This window comes from Homalodisca vitripennis, chromosome 7 (assembly GCF_021130785.1).
Source record: "Homalodisca vitripennis isolate AUS2020 chromosome 7, UT_GWSS_2.1, whole genome shotgun sequence".
NCBI lineage: Eukaryota > Metazoa > Arthropoda > Insecta > Hemiptera > Cicadellidae > Homalodisca > Homalodisca vitripennis.
In genome coordinates, this window is record NC_060213.1 from 58790390 (window position 1) to 58811899 (window position 21510).

The 21510-nt window shown below is 32.7% G+C and overlaps 1 protein-coding gene across 4 annotated transcripts in view; it reads right to left on the minus strand.

The window, feature by feature from the left end:
- Positions 1-21510, minus strand: part of LOC124365862 (WAS/WASL-interacting protein family member 2-like) — a 67529-nt gene extending 46019 nt beyond the window's left edge. The window contains exons 1-3 of one of the 4 annotated variants that reach the window (XM_046821951.1): positions 21098-21508; positions 9731-9918; positions 2460-2627 (exon numbers count right to left, since the gene is read on the minus strand). In XM_046821951.1, coding sequence (XP_046677907.1) covers positions 2460-2627; positions 9731-9908 — 346 coding nt within the window. In that variant the 5' untranslated portion in view covers positions 9909-9918; positions 21098-21508. Of the gene's footprint in view, positions 1-2459; positions 2628-9730; positions 9919-21097 lie in introns of all 4 variants that reach the window. The other 3 variants (XM_046821950.1, XM_046821948.1, XM_046821952.1) reach the window with 3 other exon arrangements.

The window sequence follows — 21510 nt, forward strand, 5'->3', positions numbered from 1 at the left end:
ACAATCACACTGCATCATATGAGAGGAAACCATCCTACATGGGGAGGAAACTCTTTAAAACCTCCTACCAGAAGATCTAAAGATGCTGAACGTGAAGAAGTTGAAGACAGCCCTGACCAACAGGCTCATCGACCGACCATTTTACTCCATTGATGAGTTCCTGGACTGGAGGAAGAATGAAGAACACATTCACTGAAGGAAAATACCTATATAAAAATTGACGCCATTGCATTTCTCGATGTTATGTTAATAAAGAATTTGTCTATTGTCTATTGTCTATTAGATTAGACAATTCTGACCTACCACTGGCAGACATTTTTTTGAGTTAAATATTTCAGACCGTACCAGTTGGAGGGTTCAATGGCAAAAAGCTATTACTTCTAAACCAGAAATATTAAGAAACTTTACATCTTTAAAGAGTTTTTACTGTGGCTTACAGAAAGCTCATACAGAAATAAGAGCCAGTGCCAACATACAGCAGTAATTTAATGACACAAATAAGTGAATTATCTCTTTAATTTAATATTACATAACGCTTTAATTTTAGAACTCTTAAACTCTTTCCGTTTAACAAGTGTTTAACGGAAATTACGGAGCCGACTCATAGGCAACAGTCAGCCTCAGGGGTTAATAAAATAAACTGTAAGATAAAAACTCAAAATGTCAGGATTTATTTGAGATGTCAAGTGACTTTTGTAATCAACACATTAGTTCAGAATTAGTTTCATTTGAAAGTTACTTGTGATAAAATATTGGTTTTGAACCACTACATCCATATATTTTAACTATCTGCCCATGTTTGTTTTAAAACAAAAACTTATTATAATTCAACATGTAGCTGAATTTTAACATGTAATTATAGCTTTTAAAAATATAGTAATCATTAGACAGATATTTGGAATTGGCACTGCACTACAAAACTGACTGTCTCATATTGACGAACAACCCATTCATACATTACTTATATAATTGTGAATGTTATGTTGAAATGAACATCATATTTCATGATCTTGATTCTTAATATTTTAATACAAATAAAGGCATAAATTTAAAATAAATATTTTATGTAAATTCTACTAAGTTTAAGTACTTAAATTTATTTTTTTATTTTTTAGACATTTTAATTATCTGGAACTTGTTTTTCTTATCATGTCCATTCAATTTCAAGTAAAACTGTGAATTTACTACCTCTCACTTTAAAATATATCTCATTTCTCAAAACTGATAACTTTTTGTTTATTCCTTTTACAACCAAGGAAGAAATTGATGTTCGTAAATTAAAAAGGAGTATTTAAAAATAATGTTAAAATTTTTATTTATCAAAAACAAAACATTTTTACCAACAAAGTGAAATAATACAACTGTTGGAATTTAAAACTAAAATAAGAAAAAACAATTATTTGTTTCCTCTTGCCTAGGATTTATACACAAAGTAAAGTGACATACAACACTAAAAAATGTATTTCTAAGAAAAAGTCATTCTTAAAACAAATTTCATATACCTTTTGAAACGACACCAATTTATAAAAAAATTAACTACTGAATTTCTTCTCCTTGATTCCTATTAGCACTACTTAGCGCAACATTATTTTTCAACCTTTTGAACGATGTATAAGTAACAATCAACCACAACAAATTTGTAAGCAAAGTTTAATTAGCACTATATTAATTGTAAGAAATTGTCATCTATTTTATCACTGGAGCTCAAGTACCTTTGTTGCACAACATTGCGTCCCTAGTACTTGAGCGAAAAATTAGCAGGAAATTAAAAGATAGCTAAAGTAGTTGGATATCAAAATAGATGGCAGATTAAAACCAGTGCCTCAAAAATACCAATCATTAGGCAATAACTGACAAATTTAATTATTATCTTCACAACAATATTACTTTATCTTGTGACAAAATTTTTAAAAATTCAGAATTTTGGTGGCATTAAACAGGTTTTTTTAAAACTCTTTGTCAGGTGAGATCCGATATTGCCAAATCGTTCCGATCTGATGTCAGGACGAGTCCAACAGCGAGAAATACGTACTGAATCATATGATTTCCAATGCAGTTTGTTATTCTACCACTATAGTTTGTTTTTCTAATGAAGATCCTTGATAGAATCTGATCCCGGCGACCTCTCCCGCACACTAAACATCTCACTTAAAACGTCTACCACATAAAAATATGCACATGTATTTCTTCAGAAATAATTTTTTACTGATTGGGTAGTATAAACCCATGTATTCGGGTAAAAGAAAAATATTTTGTGTGTTATTATGGATTATGATAACAAAAAAAAGGAAAAAGAACAGTTTTCTGTTTAAAATTAAGCTTTAAAATTTATACATTATGCATGTGAAAAATTTTGTAATTAATGACAAAGTAATAAGTCATAAATAAATGCTAATGAAAGATAGTTACAAAAATGAATAATACGTTATATCAAATTATACTTATGATCTCTGACTCACCGATATCAACGCCAGTGGGTTTGAGCCGAGGCATGCCACCTGCAAAGAGCCCAGCCAGCCCATTGCTGCGACCCAGTGTAGCCGAACCGTTGATGCCTCCATTGCTACGTGGACTGCCCCCACCACTGCCACCACTACTACTACTGCTGCTGCTGGGCCGCACAGATCCTGTATCATTGCCAAACAATGATATGTATATATTATTTTACACTGAAATTTTGCTTCAAACATAAAAACGGCTTCAAGGTGATTCAGTTCTGAAATAGGTAAAATATTATTAAATATGAACATTTTTATTTTTATACTATTTATACCCTAGACTTAGACAGGAATACTGTTTTATTTTTTTCAAGTTACGTGCAAATTTACATACTTTTGGAAAGTTCACATATTTTAATTTAAAATTCTAAAGAAGTTAATGTTCAACTTCAATAGTGATTTTTAATTAATTTCTTAACAATTCCAATTTAAAATTCATGTTTTCTTAAGTATATCTACAAAATTTCAATGGAGATTGAATCACAAAAGAAACTTGTTCCGTCGGGCCTTGAACCCAGAGACACTCACTTGCCGGGCAAGCGTGCTTGCTGCCACTACACTACAGAGCACTCTTTGTGAATTAACTATTTCATCTCTAATTATTTCTTTCACGTACACATGTTTAAATAAGTACACTAACGTGTGAGCTGAAAAACAAATACCTCTTCAAACAAGCCTTAAACTTTCATTAAATTTGTACGAATAGTCTAATTTAATTTCACTAAAGATCGATTCACCACAAGTACTTGTTCTGTTGGGACTTGAACCCAGATACGACATGTTTCACACATGAAACACACTAAAACATGAAATAAAACAAAAAGTAAAAATATTTATTGATAGGGTTATACACGGCTGGTATCACGGTGTTGAAACATTATTTATAGAATTATCTTCTTGAAATATTTTGGCTGGTCTGTGGGGTGGTGGCTCATAGTGCCTAAGCTCACAGCGCCACACAACATGAATTTGCTCATAGCGCCACAACGTGAATGTGCTCACAGCGCCACAAACTCATAGCGCCACAGATTTGGCCGGAGTGCTCACAGCGCCAACACAACCGAATAAATTAATCGGGTCCATGCTCACATCGCCACAGCTCACAGCGCCACAGCTCATAGCGCCACAGATTTGGTCGAGTGCTCACAGCGCCAACACAACCGAATAAATAATCGGATCCATGCTCACAGCGCCCACAGCTCATAGCGCCACAGGTCATAGCGCCAAAGATTTGGCCGGGAGTGCTCACAGCGCCACAGCTCATAGCGCCACAGATTTGAGAGTGGGGGAAACACCCGATGGAGGGGTAACCCGCCTTCCCTGTACCAACCTCCAAAGTTATAATTCCCGTGATAACCAAGAAACATTGTTTCTATTGTTTGAACCGGTATTTTAAAACCTATTATGTGGTAATCACGCTTGTATTAATTTAATTAACCTTTCTGTGTATATCTGTCTTTATAATGTTTAAAAATAGATTGTTATTGTTAATGAAATAACAGTAGAACACGTATTAATTATCACGAATTGATTGTAGTTTTTTATTTTCTGTACGCATCAGCTTTATGCCATTGTGAATTTGCATGTTGTATATTGAATTGTAATCGCTTTAAAATTAGTCCTCGCACTCGTACACGCATAATTGTTGTTAACATGCTATTTTGAACTAAGTGTGGGCTATGTGAATACTTTTTGGTTTTAGTTAAAACAAAATTTTATTATGTACCTATACCTTTTTTTAAATGATCGGATTGTTTTAAATTCTTCAAGAATGACATGCGTATTTGAAAGAGAATACAGTTATTGTTTAATGGACGTTCAGATACCTATTTAGTGTACTAGACCTATTGCTATTAGTACATACTAACATTAACAATACTCATGTAATATTGTATGTGTTTAGTTATAACAAAAAATACTATATTCATGGGAAACATATGTGCAGATCACGTCATTGATAGATAAAACAACAAAATGTATTAATTCGCATCTCACCCTGCTAGCGGTCTATTCTTAAGCGTAGTAGCCTCATATATAATATATATATATATATAAAACACACACACACACACACACACACACACACACACACATTTCCTTAATTTACGGATTCATAGAAAATACTTTTATTACGTTTATAATATTAATTTATGTATTTGAAAACGGTCAAAATATATTTCATTGTGTAGATCCCCACAACTAAGAATTCTAAATCGATAAGCACAAGAACACACAAGAAAAGATATCATAGGCTATGTACCAGATAATTATGTTTTTCAAAATAGAAAACACTAAAAACATAATAACAGTATCCAAAGTGTTTATTAGTATAATTGTTTATAATCGGTTTCCAATCGGGTACCTTACGATTAATTAGTGAAGACAAAGACATGTATGACATGTTACATAGCATATGGTTACATGCTAAACTCAATTTTATAACTATCGCCTAAGCAATAATTTGTTTACGATAAAATATTCTTGCCAAATTGCACCACAACGAATATTTTTCAGCTATGCATTTTCAAGGACAAGTATACAAAGAGGGAAAACTAAGGAAGGTCGGATCATAGATAATCTAATATTTCCAGTATATTTTAATCTAAGAAATTTATCTTGAGGACGAATTTCAAAACAATCTGTATATCACAATTTTTTAATGAAAATTGAAAAACTGTCTAGTGTACTCGTATGTCATAAAATCGTGAGATTAAACGATTAATCTAAGAGATTATCTAGAGGAATAATTTTAAGACAATCTGTATTTCACAATTTTTTGATGAAATTGAAAACTGTCCAGTGTATGTCATCAAATCGTGAGATTAAACGATTCTGAGAGCGGTCATGGGTAGGTCTGTAATGTGTGCAGTGACCCCGTCTTGTTAAAAGTACAAAGCATCAATATCAATATCCAGCTCCTCTAGTACTGGAATAAAAAAAGTTATTCAACATTACTACATACCGCGTAACCGTTTTCCCCTCGTTATCTTCAAATAAATAAAATCCAAACATTCTCTTCTGTCGGTCGATATTGCACTAAAAGCTTAGGTTGAAATCTCTCTGAGGTTACCAACTGGCTAGCTTACAAAAATAAATAAATATTCCTGGGGAAGTTTTGTGTTGTTAATGTCCTTTGTGATCATGTAAATAGGCGTATCCAGGGGAGGATGGTTTTGGTGTTGCAACCGCCCCTCCTCTTTAATACATATATTCAAATTATATTTTAACTTGCGTTTATAAAGAAATTTACGTTCTTGAAAGGTTCAAGAAAGGATCCGTGTACTTAGTTGATCTTTTTATTTATTCATAGGCTTTCCTAAAGGATGTAGAGCCTTCTCATTGAAACAGGATACGGAGTTGACTTTAGTTCAGTTCGCCCCAGCTGATTCAGTCCGGCATTTTCTTCAATTGAATGTGCCATTATTGTACCTGTAAAATACAGGTTTAATTTAAACATCTAGCTGTTTTATTTGTGTCCAAACAACATTTCATATTTTATTTTGTTTTTAAAATATAGGATAGATAGGTGCTTGTTTAGCACGCTGACGGCACAGAGGCTGGCCGGGCCGAAACGCGACATTTCTAGAATTGGGCACCCATGATTTTTCAAGATGTGCACCCACACGTGCAAGTAAGGACAGTCAGTAATAAGTTAAATGATGCAGAATCATATAAATATATCTTTGTATATATATAAAATATAATATTATAATATAATAATAATATAATATTATTATTATATATATACATAATTATTGGTTGTATTATTTTTATTATGTATTATTTTTTGTATATATATAATTCTTTTGTGCGTCACTGAACCCCTGCTAAGCACATAAACCAATTTTAATGACATTGTTTGTGTGTCTTCAGGTAGATTCGAGAATGGTATAGATTCACAATCCGGTCTAATTTAAATTTTTTTAATTTAATAAGTTTTTTTATTTATACAGTGTTGCAGATTTTGGAATATTTTAATTGATTCCCGAAGACTGCGCTATGCACGTAATACACAGTGTACTGATACTTAACAGCTGTTAATACTTTCACTTGAACTTCGTCAAAGAGGCAGAAACATTTGTTCAAATTTTAAATTTCAGAAAATATTAAAACTATTTTAAAGTGCTTGATCAGTAGTATAATGCAGATTGCAAAAGCGAAGTTATTGTCTAATTTTAAATTTAGATTGCACCAATAATCAATAAACCATGACTGTAATGCAATGAAAATACTATTTAAACACTGTTATAAAAACTACCTTATTGCACAAAGCAGTGAATGTTTGCACATAAGCTAATCGAATATGGTTAACTCTCTTGACATTGTGTATGGCGTTTTTATTGTAGTTAAAGAAAAGGAAGGGGAGCACACTTTACCCCTTATAAATTTTTCGTGATAAGTGAAAAACATCAAAATCACTTCAGTATCAGAAATTAATCTAAGTTGGATTCCAAAAACCAACAAATGTGATGATTTTTTTTTGTAAGTGCAACAGCATAATCCATAGTGTAACCGTAAATAAAGGCCGCAGTAACTTTTAAGTCACATTGTAAGATATATATTTTCTCTTCATCGGAAAAAAGAGGCCAACTATAAAAATGTCGCCTTGAGAATCATAGATTGAAAAAAAAAATTGAAAGAGTCGAAAGAAGACGCTGTATGATCGAAGTTGGTTTTTGTTAGTATATATTTTCTTTATCGGGGAAGGAAAACTGAATAGTACCAATAGTACCGGAAATGGAAGGAAACTTGGAGCAACAGTTTTCTACACATAACATAGCTGTGGTAGGAAAGATTTATTGAATTTGAATGTTAAATTTAGCTCCAGTTCAACCTTCCTTTTATTGCAGTTTCTGTTATCTGACACTGTCTCAGGCTTGACTCCTAGTTACATCATACCTCTGAAGGGATCCAAAGATAGTCAGAAAGTCAGAATGAAATTCAAAATACAAATTTAAACCACCCTTCCCCCACCATATTTACGTTATGTGTAGAAAACTCGGTTGCTCCACTGTGCTTAGCTTGAGACCGTATCAGATCATAGTAGTGCACTCAGTTGTGCATATGATGAGATAATGAGAACACCACTCCATCTATTTGTAGGTGTCTCTGATGATGTAAAGATGTTAAAGCTTCGTTTTGAGCTTCTTCGTCGCCGACTTTCTTTGGGAAGTTTGAGACAGCGTCAAATACCACACACTGCTATAAAAGGATTGTGAATTGCAGCTAAATTCAACATTCAAACATCATAAGTGCTTTGAAAGAGCAGGGAACGGCGCGTGTAACAGCTGGTTGATTTATAAACAAATAAATGTCTAATGAGGATAAATCCCTATCAGTATTCACAAGCAGAACAGTTGTAATATCATACAGTGTTTATTAAATCTCAAAATAATAACTGATAACCTATTTTGTAAGGTTCTTCCTGATTTCTTTGTATGTCGTTCTTCAAAAAACATACACACAAAATGCAGAATGAGAATAAGGAATAATGATAAGTTAACGAGGAGAAAGCTTAAATTTTAAACAAAACTGTTTTTGGTTATCATAATCCAAAATAATATACAAAATATTTTTCTTTTACTTGAATACAACCTAATCAGTAAAAGATTATTCCAATGTGATATAGGTATATAGACTACTTTAATGTGGTAGAAGTTTGAAATAAGATGTTTAGCATGTAAGAGAGGTCTTCGGGTCCCGGTTCCGTCAGGTATATCCTGTAGAAAAACAAATTATAGTAAACAATTTATGGCATGGCTGTGTTTCTAGTTTTTAAAATGCTTCAAAATCTTTAGTTTGTCTTGAAAGCGGTGTAACAATTTTCATTTTTTATTGTACCAAAGGTATCAGTGGAGAAAAGCAGTGTTAAACCATATACCACACAATGGGCTCCCCATTAAGTATTTTAGTGTGAACTTCAACATCTGGAATCTGAATTGGGTTCCAAGCTATTAAAAAATCGTACAAATTAATTTACATTATAATTTTGTTTGTACGTATAGGCTACCGTATATTGATCAAGAACTTCAAAAGGGAACGGTTGTTGGAAAACAAGTGCCCAAAATATTAAAGACTATTTAGGAACTGGGTGTATCGAGTCATCAGCCGATGTGGCCAGGAAATAAAAACGTAGGTCGGGACCGGAAGATGAGCAGATAAAGATTGGAATGCGCGGAGCGAGCAGCCAACTTAGTTCGTAGCTCGTGGGATCTCCGCCTGGCGCCGCAACACCACCGAGTCTGTGTTTCTCACCCAAACCACACATGTAGGAACAAACAGAGTGAAAATCGATCTTCTTTAGAAAACAATCTATACTAAAAGAATTGGGCTGCTAATTGATATGTGCAGTTTTTAACTGCAATAGTTATGATATAATATGTAATCAAGAAGTAAAACAAACTTATGTATAGAGATAACTAAAATGCGACCTGCAATGTCATTGCATTATCCACTACATGCGCCGTGACGGTGGATGGGGTCGCTTGTCTGCCTCCGTATTTCCCCTACATCAAGTGTCCCCCTCCAAAGTTATTATTTAATAAATTTGAACCAATAGGAGGTTGTGGCGCTATGCAACACCACAAAGTAGAGACTGGCTCATAGCGCCACAGAATTGGCCCGCGTGCTCACAGCGCCACACAGCTCATATCGCCACAGCTCATAGCGCCACAAATTTAGTCGAGTGCTCACAGCGCCAAACACAACCGAATAAATAATCGGATCCATGCTCACAGCGCCACAGCTCATAGCGCCACAGGTCATAGCGCCACAGATTTGGCCCGGAGTGCTCACAGCGCCACAGCTCATAGCGCCACAGCTCAACAGCGCCACACATTTGTTGTGGCGCTGTGAGCTGTGGCGCTATGAGCTGTGGCGCTATGAGGCCGCACCGTCTGTGGAGAGCAATCAACAGTCAACTGATGTTAAATTTCAAACTGTGGGGTTTTACAAAGATGTGCAAGGAGAGGGAAGTTGAAACAAGATTTTGATAGATAGTAAGGTGATAGTATCCTTGCTAAAATAGAAATAATAAACATCTGCTATGTAAATAATGCCACACTGCCTAAATTTTAAGAAACATAAAGAGCCACCACCTTTTCAAAATTTTAAATTTTTTCAATAAAACGATGATTTTCTTTAAGATTTTTATTGTTCAACGATTCTTCTACACAGTTGAATAATTCTCTTGCGACTAGGTATTGTTAGTGGAAAAGAACCATGTTATTTACCACTGATGGCTGGGGCACTCTTGTCATTGGTGACAGCCTTCTTAAGGGTGGTGCCTTGGCGAATACTCTGCAGCAAAAGGTTACGCCCCTCTGCGCTGACAGGTTGAGGGGCAGATGTAGGGAAGCTGGGGGGTGGAGGTGGTCCGGGCGGTGGTGGTGGAGGCGGCGGGAACGGCATCACACCCACACTGCAACAGGAAACGGTGATATCATTATCTTGTTTACACTTCCAATGACTGATTATTTTTCAAGCTCTAATTCATTATTCAGTAACAATAAACAAGTATAATTTTTAACTCTTACTCGTTGTAGACTACAAAATTTCAAACAAAATATAACTCTTGGTATAAATGAATAAAGGTTCCCGATACAATAATTTTTTTTAACAAAAATATAATATTTCTGTCCAATGAAATCTTACAATAAATACTGTTTAAAATTTGTGGATGGTTAAATTACTATATTATGCTTTTATGGCACAGTTTATTTACTTCTTTTTACCTCATTGTTTCAGGTTTAGACCGACTGATTGAAAACAATATTTAATTTACTACTCAAGTGTCAAACACTGTAATCAACCAACACTTTTTTAAATTCAACAATTTAAAAACAACTAACAATGATTTTTTTAGATCCACTGCTAACTATTTTGTGATTTAAAAAGTATCTGTCATACATTTTGTGAGAGATCCTAAAGTTACTATCGCCTTGATCAGCAGCAATCTACCAGAACTGTCACAATGTTCAACTGAACCATTTTTTATAGTTTCCATTGTTCTACACTCTTTATTTTTTGTTTTATTTAGTAGTTGGATTACTGTTACCATTACAACTAATGTAATAATAATAAATTAGGTTTAAATTGAATGGTTTTAAATAACAATATTTTTCAAAAGGATGATACAAAATACAACAGTGAGACAGCTTCAGGAACTAAAACGCTCTCATACAAAAATGCTAAACGTGACCAACAAAGGTCCTTGTCACCAGGAGTGAAGCAGCATACTAATCATGATTGCCTCAACATCTCAAGGTGAACCTGGGCTTAGACAGTGGCCACTCATCAGTTGGCCCACACTTACAGGACTGATTATCTTACATCACCATCACAATACTATGATAGACAAACGATGACTACTATTCACTTTCTACAATTAACTTAAGAGATTTCACAACTTGTATACATACATACATATATATATATATATATATAAAAAACATATTTTTAATCAGTAATTTATAAAGTCACAAGTAGTATTAAAAATGGGCAACATTCTCTAATAGTAAATCAGTTTTTGTTTAATAGCAGCCAAATCTATTTTCTAATTTTATTTAATATTTAAGTATTATTAATATTATATTGTGTTTTTTTTTATCTACAATAAATTTCTATTTAATATGTATTGTTTTAAGTTATATTTTATTTTACATATCTATGTAAAATAACAAAAATCAAAAAAAGTTTTGAATAGAAATGTTTAAAATCATAAATTGATGAAATTTCACAAGAAAAACAGTTTTAGATCAGAATTCACAGTTTATATAATTCATAAATGCCTTCAAAACTAACTAAATTGCAACATTGGTAGTACACTTACTATAACTTACATTCAGCACAATTCCGAATCTTTGCTGATTTAATGATGATTTTCGAGAGTACCCCATAAATATTTGTATTAAGGGCTTGGAAATTCCCCTCCTCCCCCTTTTATAAGCTGTTTACTCTACATAAGGAACGAAATTAATAACTATTGAAAGATGAATGGCAACAGTTAACAATGACAATAACAGTCTTAATGTATTGAGGTTATGGCAGAAATTAGTATTACTTACAATGTATAAAATGTTTTAGTTTTAGTTTTTTGTTTTAGAATATAGCCCTAAAACATTTGCAGATTATTTACTAAAATTGTAGGTGGGGAAGAATTGCGTTTGATACAAAGAAAATTCTATATCACCATTGAGAGATGTGGTGCACTCATATGCTCATCTTTCTCCGTAAGATGATACTTTCCACCCTTTGTACATAATATATGACTAAAACAGGTTTTTTAACTGTTTTTCTATGATGATGTATATTTCTACACCCCCACTATAACGTAAGAAATATTGAAGTCTCTTGTGATAATGGGTAATAATTGTAGTAATATGTGCCTGCTGCTCATTTTAAATCCTACCATTAAACAAATCTAAACCCAAAGCCTTAAACAAATGACTAAGTTTCAGAATAAATTTGCACTGCAAGTTAGCCTTTGATGAAGTTTTTGATCTTACATTTAGTCAGCAAGAATCCTGTTAATGTAAGGAAAAAAGTAACTATTTTCATACATTTACTTTACTCATACGATAGCAATTAGTTGTTTAGACAATGTTGGCTATTAATTGTGTACATAATGGTAGCATCATTACTTTTTACCCCTTTAGCACTCCTCGGTCGAAGGTATGGGCAGTTGAGATCATCAACATTACTGATGACCAAACTATATATAACAGAGTACTGAGTCACATCAGGAGTGGCCATATCACTCCCCATATGCAAGCATGACTCAACTACAGTTCAAGCACAATAGACTATGAGAGGTGCATTTCTATTATACCCGTAGTTGTCATTTCAAGACCATAGATATTAGACATCTGACTAGGGCACATCTGCTTTGGATGAATAATAAATAAAAAGTCTAATTTAAACATTAACTGGGTTAATGGTGGTAATGACTTTTTATTATAATATAATATATAATAAAACTTAATATCCTAAGGAAAGCACGACAATGAAATTACCGTTTGTTTACCTGAGTCATGAGGATTACAAAAATGGCTAACCGTATCCAGTAAAAACTTATGTTAGACCACTTGTAGGCTATATGATTAATTTTGCAGTTCCTTTAAATAAAATGCAGAATTAAAAAATATTAACTTCAAATCAAATATGTAAAAATAGCAGCTCTGCAGATTTAGCGGATGTTAAGTCACCTAATCTTTGATGATCCGGAAAACTATAAATCTAATACATAATAACGCTTATTTTCATTATTATATATAGGTAGACAATATTTTACAATATGGCTCAAAGAAAATGTTATAATCTTTTATACACCATCAATCCACTTACCAACTCAATAAGACAAAACACAAAATGTCTCTCAAAATTATGAGAAAAAATGCTTAGTTTTATGTCCTCCAAAAAGCCAATTTCACCCTTTTAGGACCGTGCGTTTTCAGATTTTCTATGGCTAAAAGACCGCCTTGTATTTTTAGAAAGTGTAAGGGTTTGGGGAAAAAATTGTATATTCTAAAGTAGTGGAGATATTTCAATAATTTTTTCAAAAATTTTTTCTGCATGAAGTGACTAACAATAAGAAAATAGGTTTTACTTTGTGCAAGTCAAAAAAAGGTTTGTTAACACCTATAAATAAAAAAAGTTTTTTGAAAAAAAATTTTGTTTGTTTTACAGGAATTTTGTGTAATCTAAAAAAAAATAGAACAGTCCACACATATAGATACATGTATTTACAAGTTATTGTTTAGGAGATTGCAACTTATTTCAATACTTTTCTTCAATAAATGGCTGAGATACGAGGAAAAATAATAATAATGGTAAAAATTAGAAAATAGATAGAAGCAGAAAAAGATAACTTAACGACAGAGAACAGGCCAATTAAGCAGTAATGAAACAAATATTTTGTCTCTAACTCAGTTATTTCATGGTCTTATTAAGTTTGAAAGTTCATGAGAACTATTCTAAAACTTACTCATACTAAAAAACTAAAAATAAATTATTTTGCACACAGAAGAAATGTTACAGAACTGCTGACAAGTCTAACAAACATGTTTGGTGAGGCACACTCCATGTAAGCCTTTATTACATTTGACACAGGCAGTTCTGGATCTCTTCATCTTGTCTTTTAGTCATTTTGAAGCACGATAATCGTCTAAACACAATGAACAAAACGTAAACAAACTCGGCTGGCGCTGGCGATCACGTGTTGGTCGCGGCTGAGAGCTAGCGCTACCAACTGTGCAATTTATCATTTCCCACTCCTCCGTGGATTAAAATTTTAATAAATTCAAAGACGATTGTGAATATAGAAACTATCAATAGATGTGGAGTCAAAATTTGGTTGAATCAAAGTTATTAATTATTTTCTTATACCCACAAAACCAAACTACTGATAAATCGTTAGTTGGCATTTTTAGCCTAAAAGACAAACTAACGATATATCGTTAGTTGGTCCTAAAAGGGTTAATTCCAAAGAGAGATCAAAATCCGCCCTTTGGGTTACAACAGTAGTGTTCACTTTTAAACAAAAAATGTGAAAGCAGCAATGATAATTAAATGCCACTATAATAGTTTTACTTGATGGCTTGAATTTTCTTTGAAAAAAAATAATGGGTTAATGGTTGACTAAGTAGTTAGCAGATAGGATAATAGCCATTTAAATCCTGTACAAAATTTCTTATTCTCCGATAGGAAAAGGCTGCATAAATAGACTACAGTTTTAATATAAACAGAGGCTACTTTGATCAATCTTCCTGTTTTAAAGTCTTTAACAAACTAGGACGACATATTGAAACTATTGCTTATCACATTCACTGTGGATGTTACAACAGCATAACATTTTGTATTTCTACATGGTGTGTGTATTACGTATTACACCTGTGAAACATTTTTTTTAAACAGATTATTTAATGTTTTGAGGTTATGTTCCCACCAATTTTGCTGTTCATGTACCACTACACGGTTGAGTATGCGTTAGAACTAAATTCATCATTCGTCCAAGTAAGAAAGCAAATCAGTACGTATGTGTAACAGGGATTAAACTATGTTCTGTAACCTCGCATTTTCTAGTCTTTTTGTGTATCACAGTGATAAATCTTGAATACTTACTTAAATATAAATTACTTAATTTAATATATTTTCAGAGATATATCTTTACATGTCTTTGGAATTTCTTTATGAAGCAAAATAAAAAAATAAGTAAAAGGTTAATAATTGCCTTTGCATGATCTCTCATGTCCAGAAAATTGATTACATCACTAACATATTAAATAACTTAACAAAAATAAAAATATCCAGTTTTCACCTTTTTAATTTGTTAGTTATTGATTACCAACACCTACCAGGTGAGAAAAAAGTTTGGTTACACCCATACAAAAGTCAAATGGAGCTTTTAGGAACTGTGGCAATAGTATTAGCCATCTTAAAATCCCTATCTTGGATTTGGGTAAATTTTAAAAATCGGAAAGGGTTCATGTGGCACATCAGTTTGAACCACTACCTCATTTTAAATACAAATGTATGTTTTAAGATATTATCTTTATGTTTAAAGGAGTAAAAAGACCTGTACAAGTGAACACCTGCACAAGTGAATACCTGCACACCTCTGAAAGTTTAACTAGCAGGACCTCTTTTTAAACCAGATTTTAATTTAATGATATGATTTTAAAATGGTTCTGTTAAAAAAAAAATAATTCAAAATATTTGTAATACACAAACTAATGTGATTTGTAATTATACCCTTAGTTAAATATATTTTACATATAGGCTAGGAACCCATCACAGAAAAATACGTACAGTTCTGATGGTATTCTTTGTTTAAAGTTTGGGTACTTTGGGATTATACCGACCACACCAGTATGAAGAACACAAAAATATAAATTTATAGAAACAAACATGATAGAACGAAAAAAAACAACTCTTTAATTACAAAATTACAAACTTACAAGCATTTCCAGGTATTGTGATCGGTATTTTTGTCGCTGTTATCTTATCTTTCTCGAGAATCGCGATTACGGTAGACCACGTGCATCACATGATTATTTAAGTTTTTTGCACGGTACATAATTGCCTTTCCATTACAATTCAATTTATATTTCTGATCAGCCCCTCTAAAATTTTATATTTTACTGATAGGTACTATCTCGAGGGATGTTTTTCTTTCGTTGACATCAGCGTGGGGCAGCACCCGCGCTGATGGCCGGAGGCACTCGCACTTTGGGTGGCGGAGTGTGATCAAGAATAAAAACAAGTTTTGAGTGTTTTTTTCAATAAAGAGTTTCGTTTTTGTTTGGTAATGTTTGTTTTTGTGTTTGGAGAAATGTAGGGGTAAAACACGGAAGTACAACAAAGCGACGCACCAGCTGAAAGGGCGGCGAGACTCTGCAATTACGTTATCTACTAGACCGCACGACTTTGACCTCTGTCTGAGGATGGGGAGGGGTTTGCGATAAGACAACTCCTGTTTTATATTGACGAATATTGTTCTACGCTAATCTAGTAATCAGTAGAAGCAAAATGTCAAATAACGATTCATGTCTGGGTGTGGTCGGTATAATCCCAAAGTACCTAAAAAATTATGAAATTCGCGTTTTTTTTGTTTGAGTCCGTTTCGGAAACTGACGATGACATTGATACACACCTGGGACCAAATATTGATTTTTACGAACGATCTAAAATTAATGAAAACGTGCGAGATCCTGTATTTGATTCGGATTCTGACGGTGAGTTGGATGATGTTGAAAATTATCGTGACGATTTAGAAGATCCTACAACTATTGAATCTAAAGAAGAAGACAATCCTGTTATTGACATAGGCCTAAATCTTGGCCCTCATAGGTAGGCTTCACTCAGATGGTTATATTAGACCAAATCCTATACGAAGAAGATCAGAGAAACCTACAGATAATGAGTCAGATTGGTCAGAATCAGATATTCAACCTCCATTGCCTGTTTTTTTTATAAAATTAGTGACATAACAGCTAATATTAGTGAATCTTCAACTCCAATCGAAGTTTTTTTGTTTATTCTTTGTCTGAATCTATCATAAAAACCTTCAAAAGTGAAACAAGAATGCCAAGTCAATTACTGACAAACTCAGAAGATCTGACCGACTAAGGAGATCTGACAAACTAAGGAGATCTGACAAACTAAGAAAAAATATTAGAGATGTAGCCTTGAAAAGTGTTTTGTAAATATGTATAACACAATATAAATAAACCTTTTAAAACTTTTTTTTGTAAACTTTTGTTTTTGTAACAATGTACATTTCGAACAAATCTGTGATTTCGAACATCTGTGAACGATTCATGTCTGGGTGTGGTCGGTATAATCCCAAAGTACCAAAGTTTGTTACTGATAATGGGTAATTTGAAAGGGTAACAAAAGTTTGGACATTTACCAGCGTAATATGTATATATATATATATATATATATATATATATATATATATATATATATATTTAATCTGTTTGTGACTACTTGTTTATTCTGTGTAATTTGCTGACATAAAGTTTGTGTCTTATTATAAGTAAAGAGCAGATTTACCCAGTTTTATTGAATAGTGCTGTAACAAAATTAAATGGGCATTGATTAATAAAAACAACACCAGAAAAAATAATAAGTTTTTGTATATCTGACCAGTAGCCCTCCTACTGTGAGTTTAAAATTTCAGTATATAACATATATTTGAAAGAGGTAAGACAAGCTCTCAGAAACCAATATGATTGGACCTGGGACAAAAATTAATCTAACAACCCCACTCTCACTAGTGTGTCTACCCTGTTCCAGAAAATCATTACTACACAATCAGGTCAGTGGCTTTGAAGAATAGCTCCCAAAAATATAGCTCTAAATATATAGCCTACATCAACTCATAAAAATTAACACTTTAATCTTAATAGTAATGAAATTGTTTGATTGAAACTAACACTGGGACCGATCGTGGTTTAATAACATGAATATAGGAATTATTTTTCAATTTATTTGTATTTTTTCTTGAAATTTTCCTAGCTTTAAAATGGTATAAAAGTGAAAGCCTGAGCAGGTGTCTTGAATGAAGAAAATAAACCAGCAATGTAAATCGCTAGCTGCTGCTTTGTAAATAAGCTCATGTAATACAGCACACGCTTTCTAGTTGAGAATAATATTACCAACATAATAAATATCAAAATATATACGTGATAATGCTAAAATTTGCAATTGAGTAATACACGCTAAAATGAAAAATATGGATTGGCATAAAATTATGTGATCAACGTTCTTCAGGAGATATGGCTATCCATAAAATAACAAAATCTAGGTACAGTACGATAAGCAGTTTTTACATCGCTTATTACAATCATCGATACTTTATATATCGAATAACAGTACTATCAATCGTTATCAACATAAATAAAATACTAAATTAATGTCACATGTTTCACAATTTTGAGTGTCTCTTTATCTCGCTCACATTAAATTAGCCTTTTTGATGTTCCGTTTCTAAGAAACTAATACACATAGAATCATTTATTTATACTTTTATTTTACCTCCAAGCCTCGTGTACCCACTGAGTTTTTTCTGCTGCTTCCATCAAAATATCTTTTCCGAAACATCAAAAATAACTTCTTATTTTATTACACATTTTAATTTTTTAAATACCAAAACCTTAACCCTCCAAGTGCTAATTCAGTGCTGGGCTGTTTTGAAGCAAAATACATGGTTTCTTAAAAGCCACTTTTTAGATACAAATACATATTCAAAGATCATGTGTTATATATCATTCTTTTCAGAAAAACAGTCATTAGGCTACATATTATATATGACTTTGGTACTTTGGGATTATACCGACCACACCCAGACATGAATCGTTATTTCACATTTCGTTTCTACTGATTACTAGATTAGCGTAGAACAATATTTCGTCAATATAAAACAGGAATTGTCTTATCGCAAACCCCTCCCCATCCTCAGACAGAGGTCAAAGTCGAGCGTCTAGTAGATAACGTGATTGCAGTCTCGCCGCCCGTTCAGCTGGTGCATCGCTTTGTTGTACTTCCGTGTTTTACCTCTACATTTCTCCAAACACAAAAATTCAACAAAAACAATCATTTACCAAACTAAACTCTTTATTAAAAAAACACTAAAAACTTGTTTTTATTCTTGATCACATTCCGCCACCCAAAATGCGAGTGCCTCCGGCCATCAGCGCGGGCATTGACAGCACCTTCGGTGCTGCCCCGCGCTGATGTCGACGAAAGAAAAACATCCCTCGAGATAGTACCTATCAGTAAAATATCAAATTCTAGAGGGGCTAATCAGAAATATAAATTGAATTGTAATGGAAAGGCAATTATGTACCGTGCAAATCACGTGATGCCGCGCGGCCTGCCGTAATCAGGATTCTCGAGAAAGATAAGATAACAGCGACAACAATACCGATAACAATACCTGGAAATGCTTGTAAGTTTGTAATTTTGTAATTGAAGAGTTGTTTTTTCGTTCTATCATGTTTGTTTCTATAAATTTCTATTTTTGTGTTCTTCATACTAGTGTGGTCGGTATAATCCCAAAGTACCATGACTTTAACCGAAAATAAATGTAGAGTAATAAAAGAACAAAAAGCAAAATCTATTTTGTTCTGTTTTTTTAAGATACATAACACCCTTAATAGAAACAGTTTAAACAAGTACGTAATGTCATAAATAATTTTTTTTTTAACCACTAATCAAATGAAAAATTAAGATACATTACAGGAAAATGTAATTTAAAAATAATAAAGAAAAGTAATGACAAAAGAAACATCTTGAAACTGAGAAAGACACACTACATAATCTTTTAGTGTTATTTTGCATAGCCTAGTTTTCTAAATTTAACTATCTTTTTTATTAAAAAGAATTTACTTAGGCCTATAGAACAAATTATGTATAGAATATGAAAATGTGTGTACAGATGCAGACGACCAGTTATTGTTCAAATTGGGTAGGGTACGATATGTGGACCCAGTTTTTTATATCGAAATTGACAAACGATATTACTTAATCATAACCACCGATATAATCAATTGATACTGGTTAATTATTTTGAACAAAATAATAACAAATAATCTATATCAACAGCTGTAAACACTTTCAAATAATACAGGTAAGGTAATATTTCAATTTTACATATAAGTAACATTTGATTATTAAAATGACGGTCAATTTTAGAAAACTACACAACATTGCTTTGAAAGATGATAAGACATGTTTTACGTGGCTTCAACATGTTGGACTCGTACTGAAAAATCCATTATATGAAATTTGTGGGAAAGAAACAACTGTAACTGTGAGAGGAGCAAATATGGTCGTCTTCAGTTTTCCTAATTTTGCTTATAATAATTTGTTTCATCACTGTAAATATTAAATCCATATTTTAATTTAAAACATATGATTGTTATTGAGGTCTATAGATAGGACTTTTATATCGATTGATAGTCTAGGATTTAAGATGCGAATATTAGGTATCAATGATTATTCTTCGATATAAAAAACCGGGTCCGCTTATTGTACCCTACCCTTCAAATTAATTACTATTTTTGGTTATATCGATGGGTATAATAATAAAATATTGTTTAACAAATTCGATAAAAAAACCGGGTTTGATTATCATACTCTACCCCAAAATCAACACAGAAGTTTAAAATATGAGCAGTTTGTAGAAATTGTAGGCCATATATTACTAACACTACAACAGGTTGAGGATTGGTCTATGGTATTTTCAACAAAAAATATATGGGCCCGCAGATCGACCGTGACCTCAAAGACTATTTTCTAAAATGCCATACAAATAATACTTGAACTTGTCTGAATTAATCTGAAACATGTTATTTAACTGGCAATAATTAGGCTATATTGGAAATAAAAATCACAATTAATAACCTAAGTATTTCTAATTGATAAATAAATTTAGTTTGATGATATGATGTTTTAATGTTGAAGATGGAGCTTGTATTGGGTACTTTTTAACTTATGTACATTCAAACACATAAACCAATATTTAAAACTTTTATTTTTGCGAGTCTTTTTGATAGCCAGGCTATATTCGTCTGACATCACAAAAGTAAATACATAAAGTATGACAAAGGTAGCCTTGCTATCGAAAGGCCTCAAAAAATAAGTTTTAAATATTGGTTTATGTGTTTGAATGTACATAAGATATGGTGTTTTATTGGTTGCTTATTATACTGTAGCCTAGTTATATAGGCTAATTTGAAATTTAATGTGCAAATAACATGTCCAAACTGCATTTTATAGCAAATGGCCATAGTTTTCTATGGTTGAAGAAATTGATTTTATACTCTCTAAAAAGAGAGTAGGCCTTAGTGCTCTGAAAATAGTTTAAAGTTAAAACTTGAGTAAATTGTCTAAACAAAAATCAATTTATGAACTGCAAGACCAATAGAGCAATCTAAAATCATAGCATAAATAATTTAAAGGCTCATTTTATTTCACGATATCATACCTTAAGCATACAAGACAATAATCTTATGAACTACAGATGACAATTGTCAGACCTTGGTTATACCACACAAATTGCTTACGTTATAAGTCAAGATCGTTCAACTTACATGGATTATCACAGGTCCAGAGAGAAACTGAAATCGTAAATCATTGATCCGAAATGAAAATTATCAGCAAATAAATATACATTACGACAACAAATTATATTATCGGAAATATCACAAAAGTGATCAACTAACTTCAGCTTTCTACTGCTCCACCTTGCACAAATATGGCCGCCACCAACCAAATCACTGACACAGTGGGTGGGATCTTTGGAGGAGATCTACTCCATTCTAAGCCCCACACAAAGATTCATATTTTTTTAACAAAGCATATTTATAAACGCATCGTTTTTAGCAAAAACAAAGAGACGCAATTAAGCTGGAACAGATAAACGAACTCGATAAATATACGAACATTACTTCGACATTATTAGTGTAACTCAGGACTGGCAACCTGTCTCACTGATTCAGTGAGG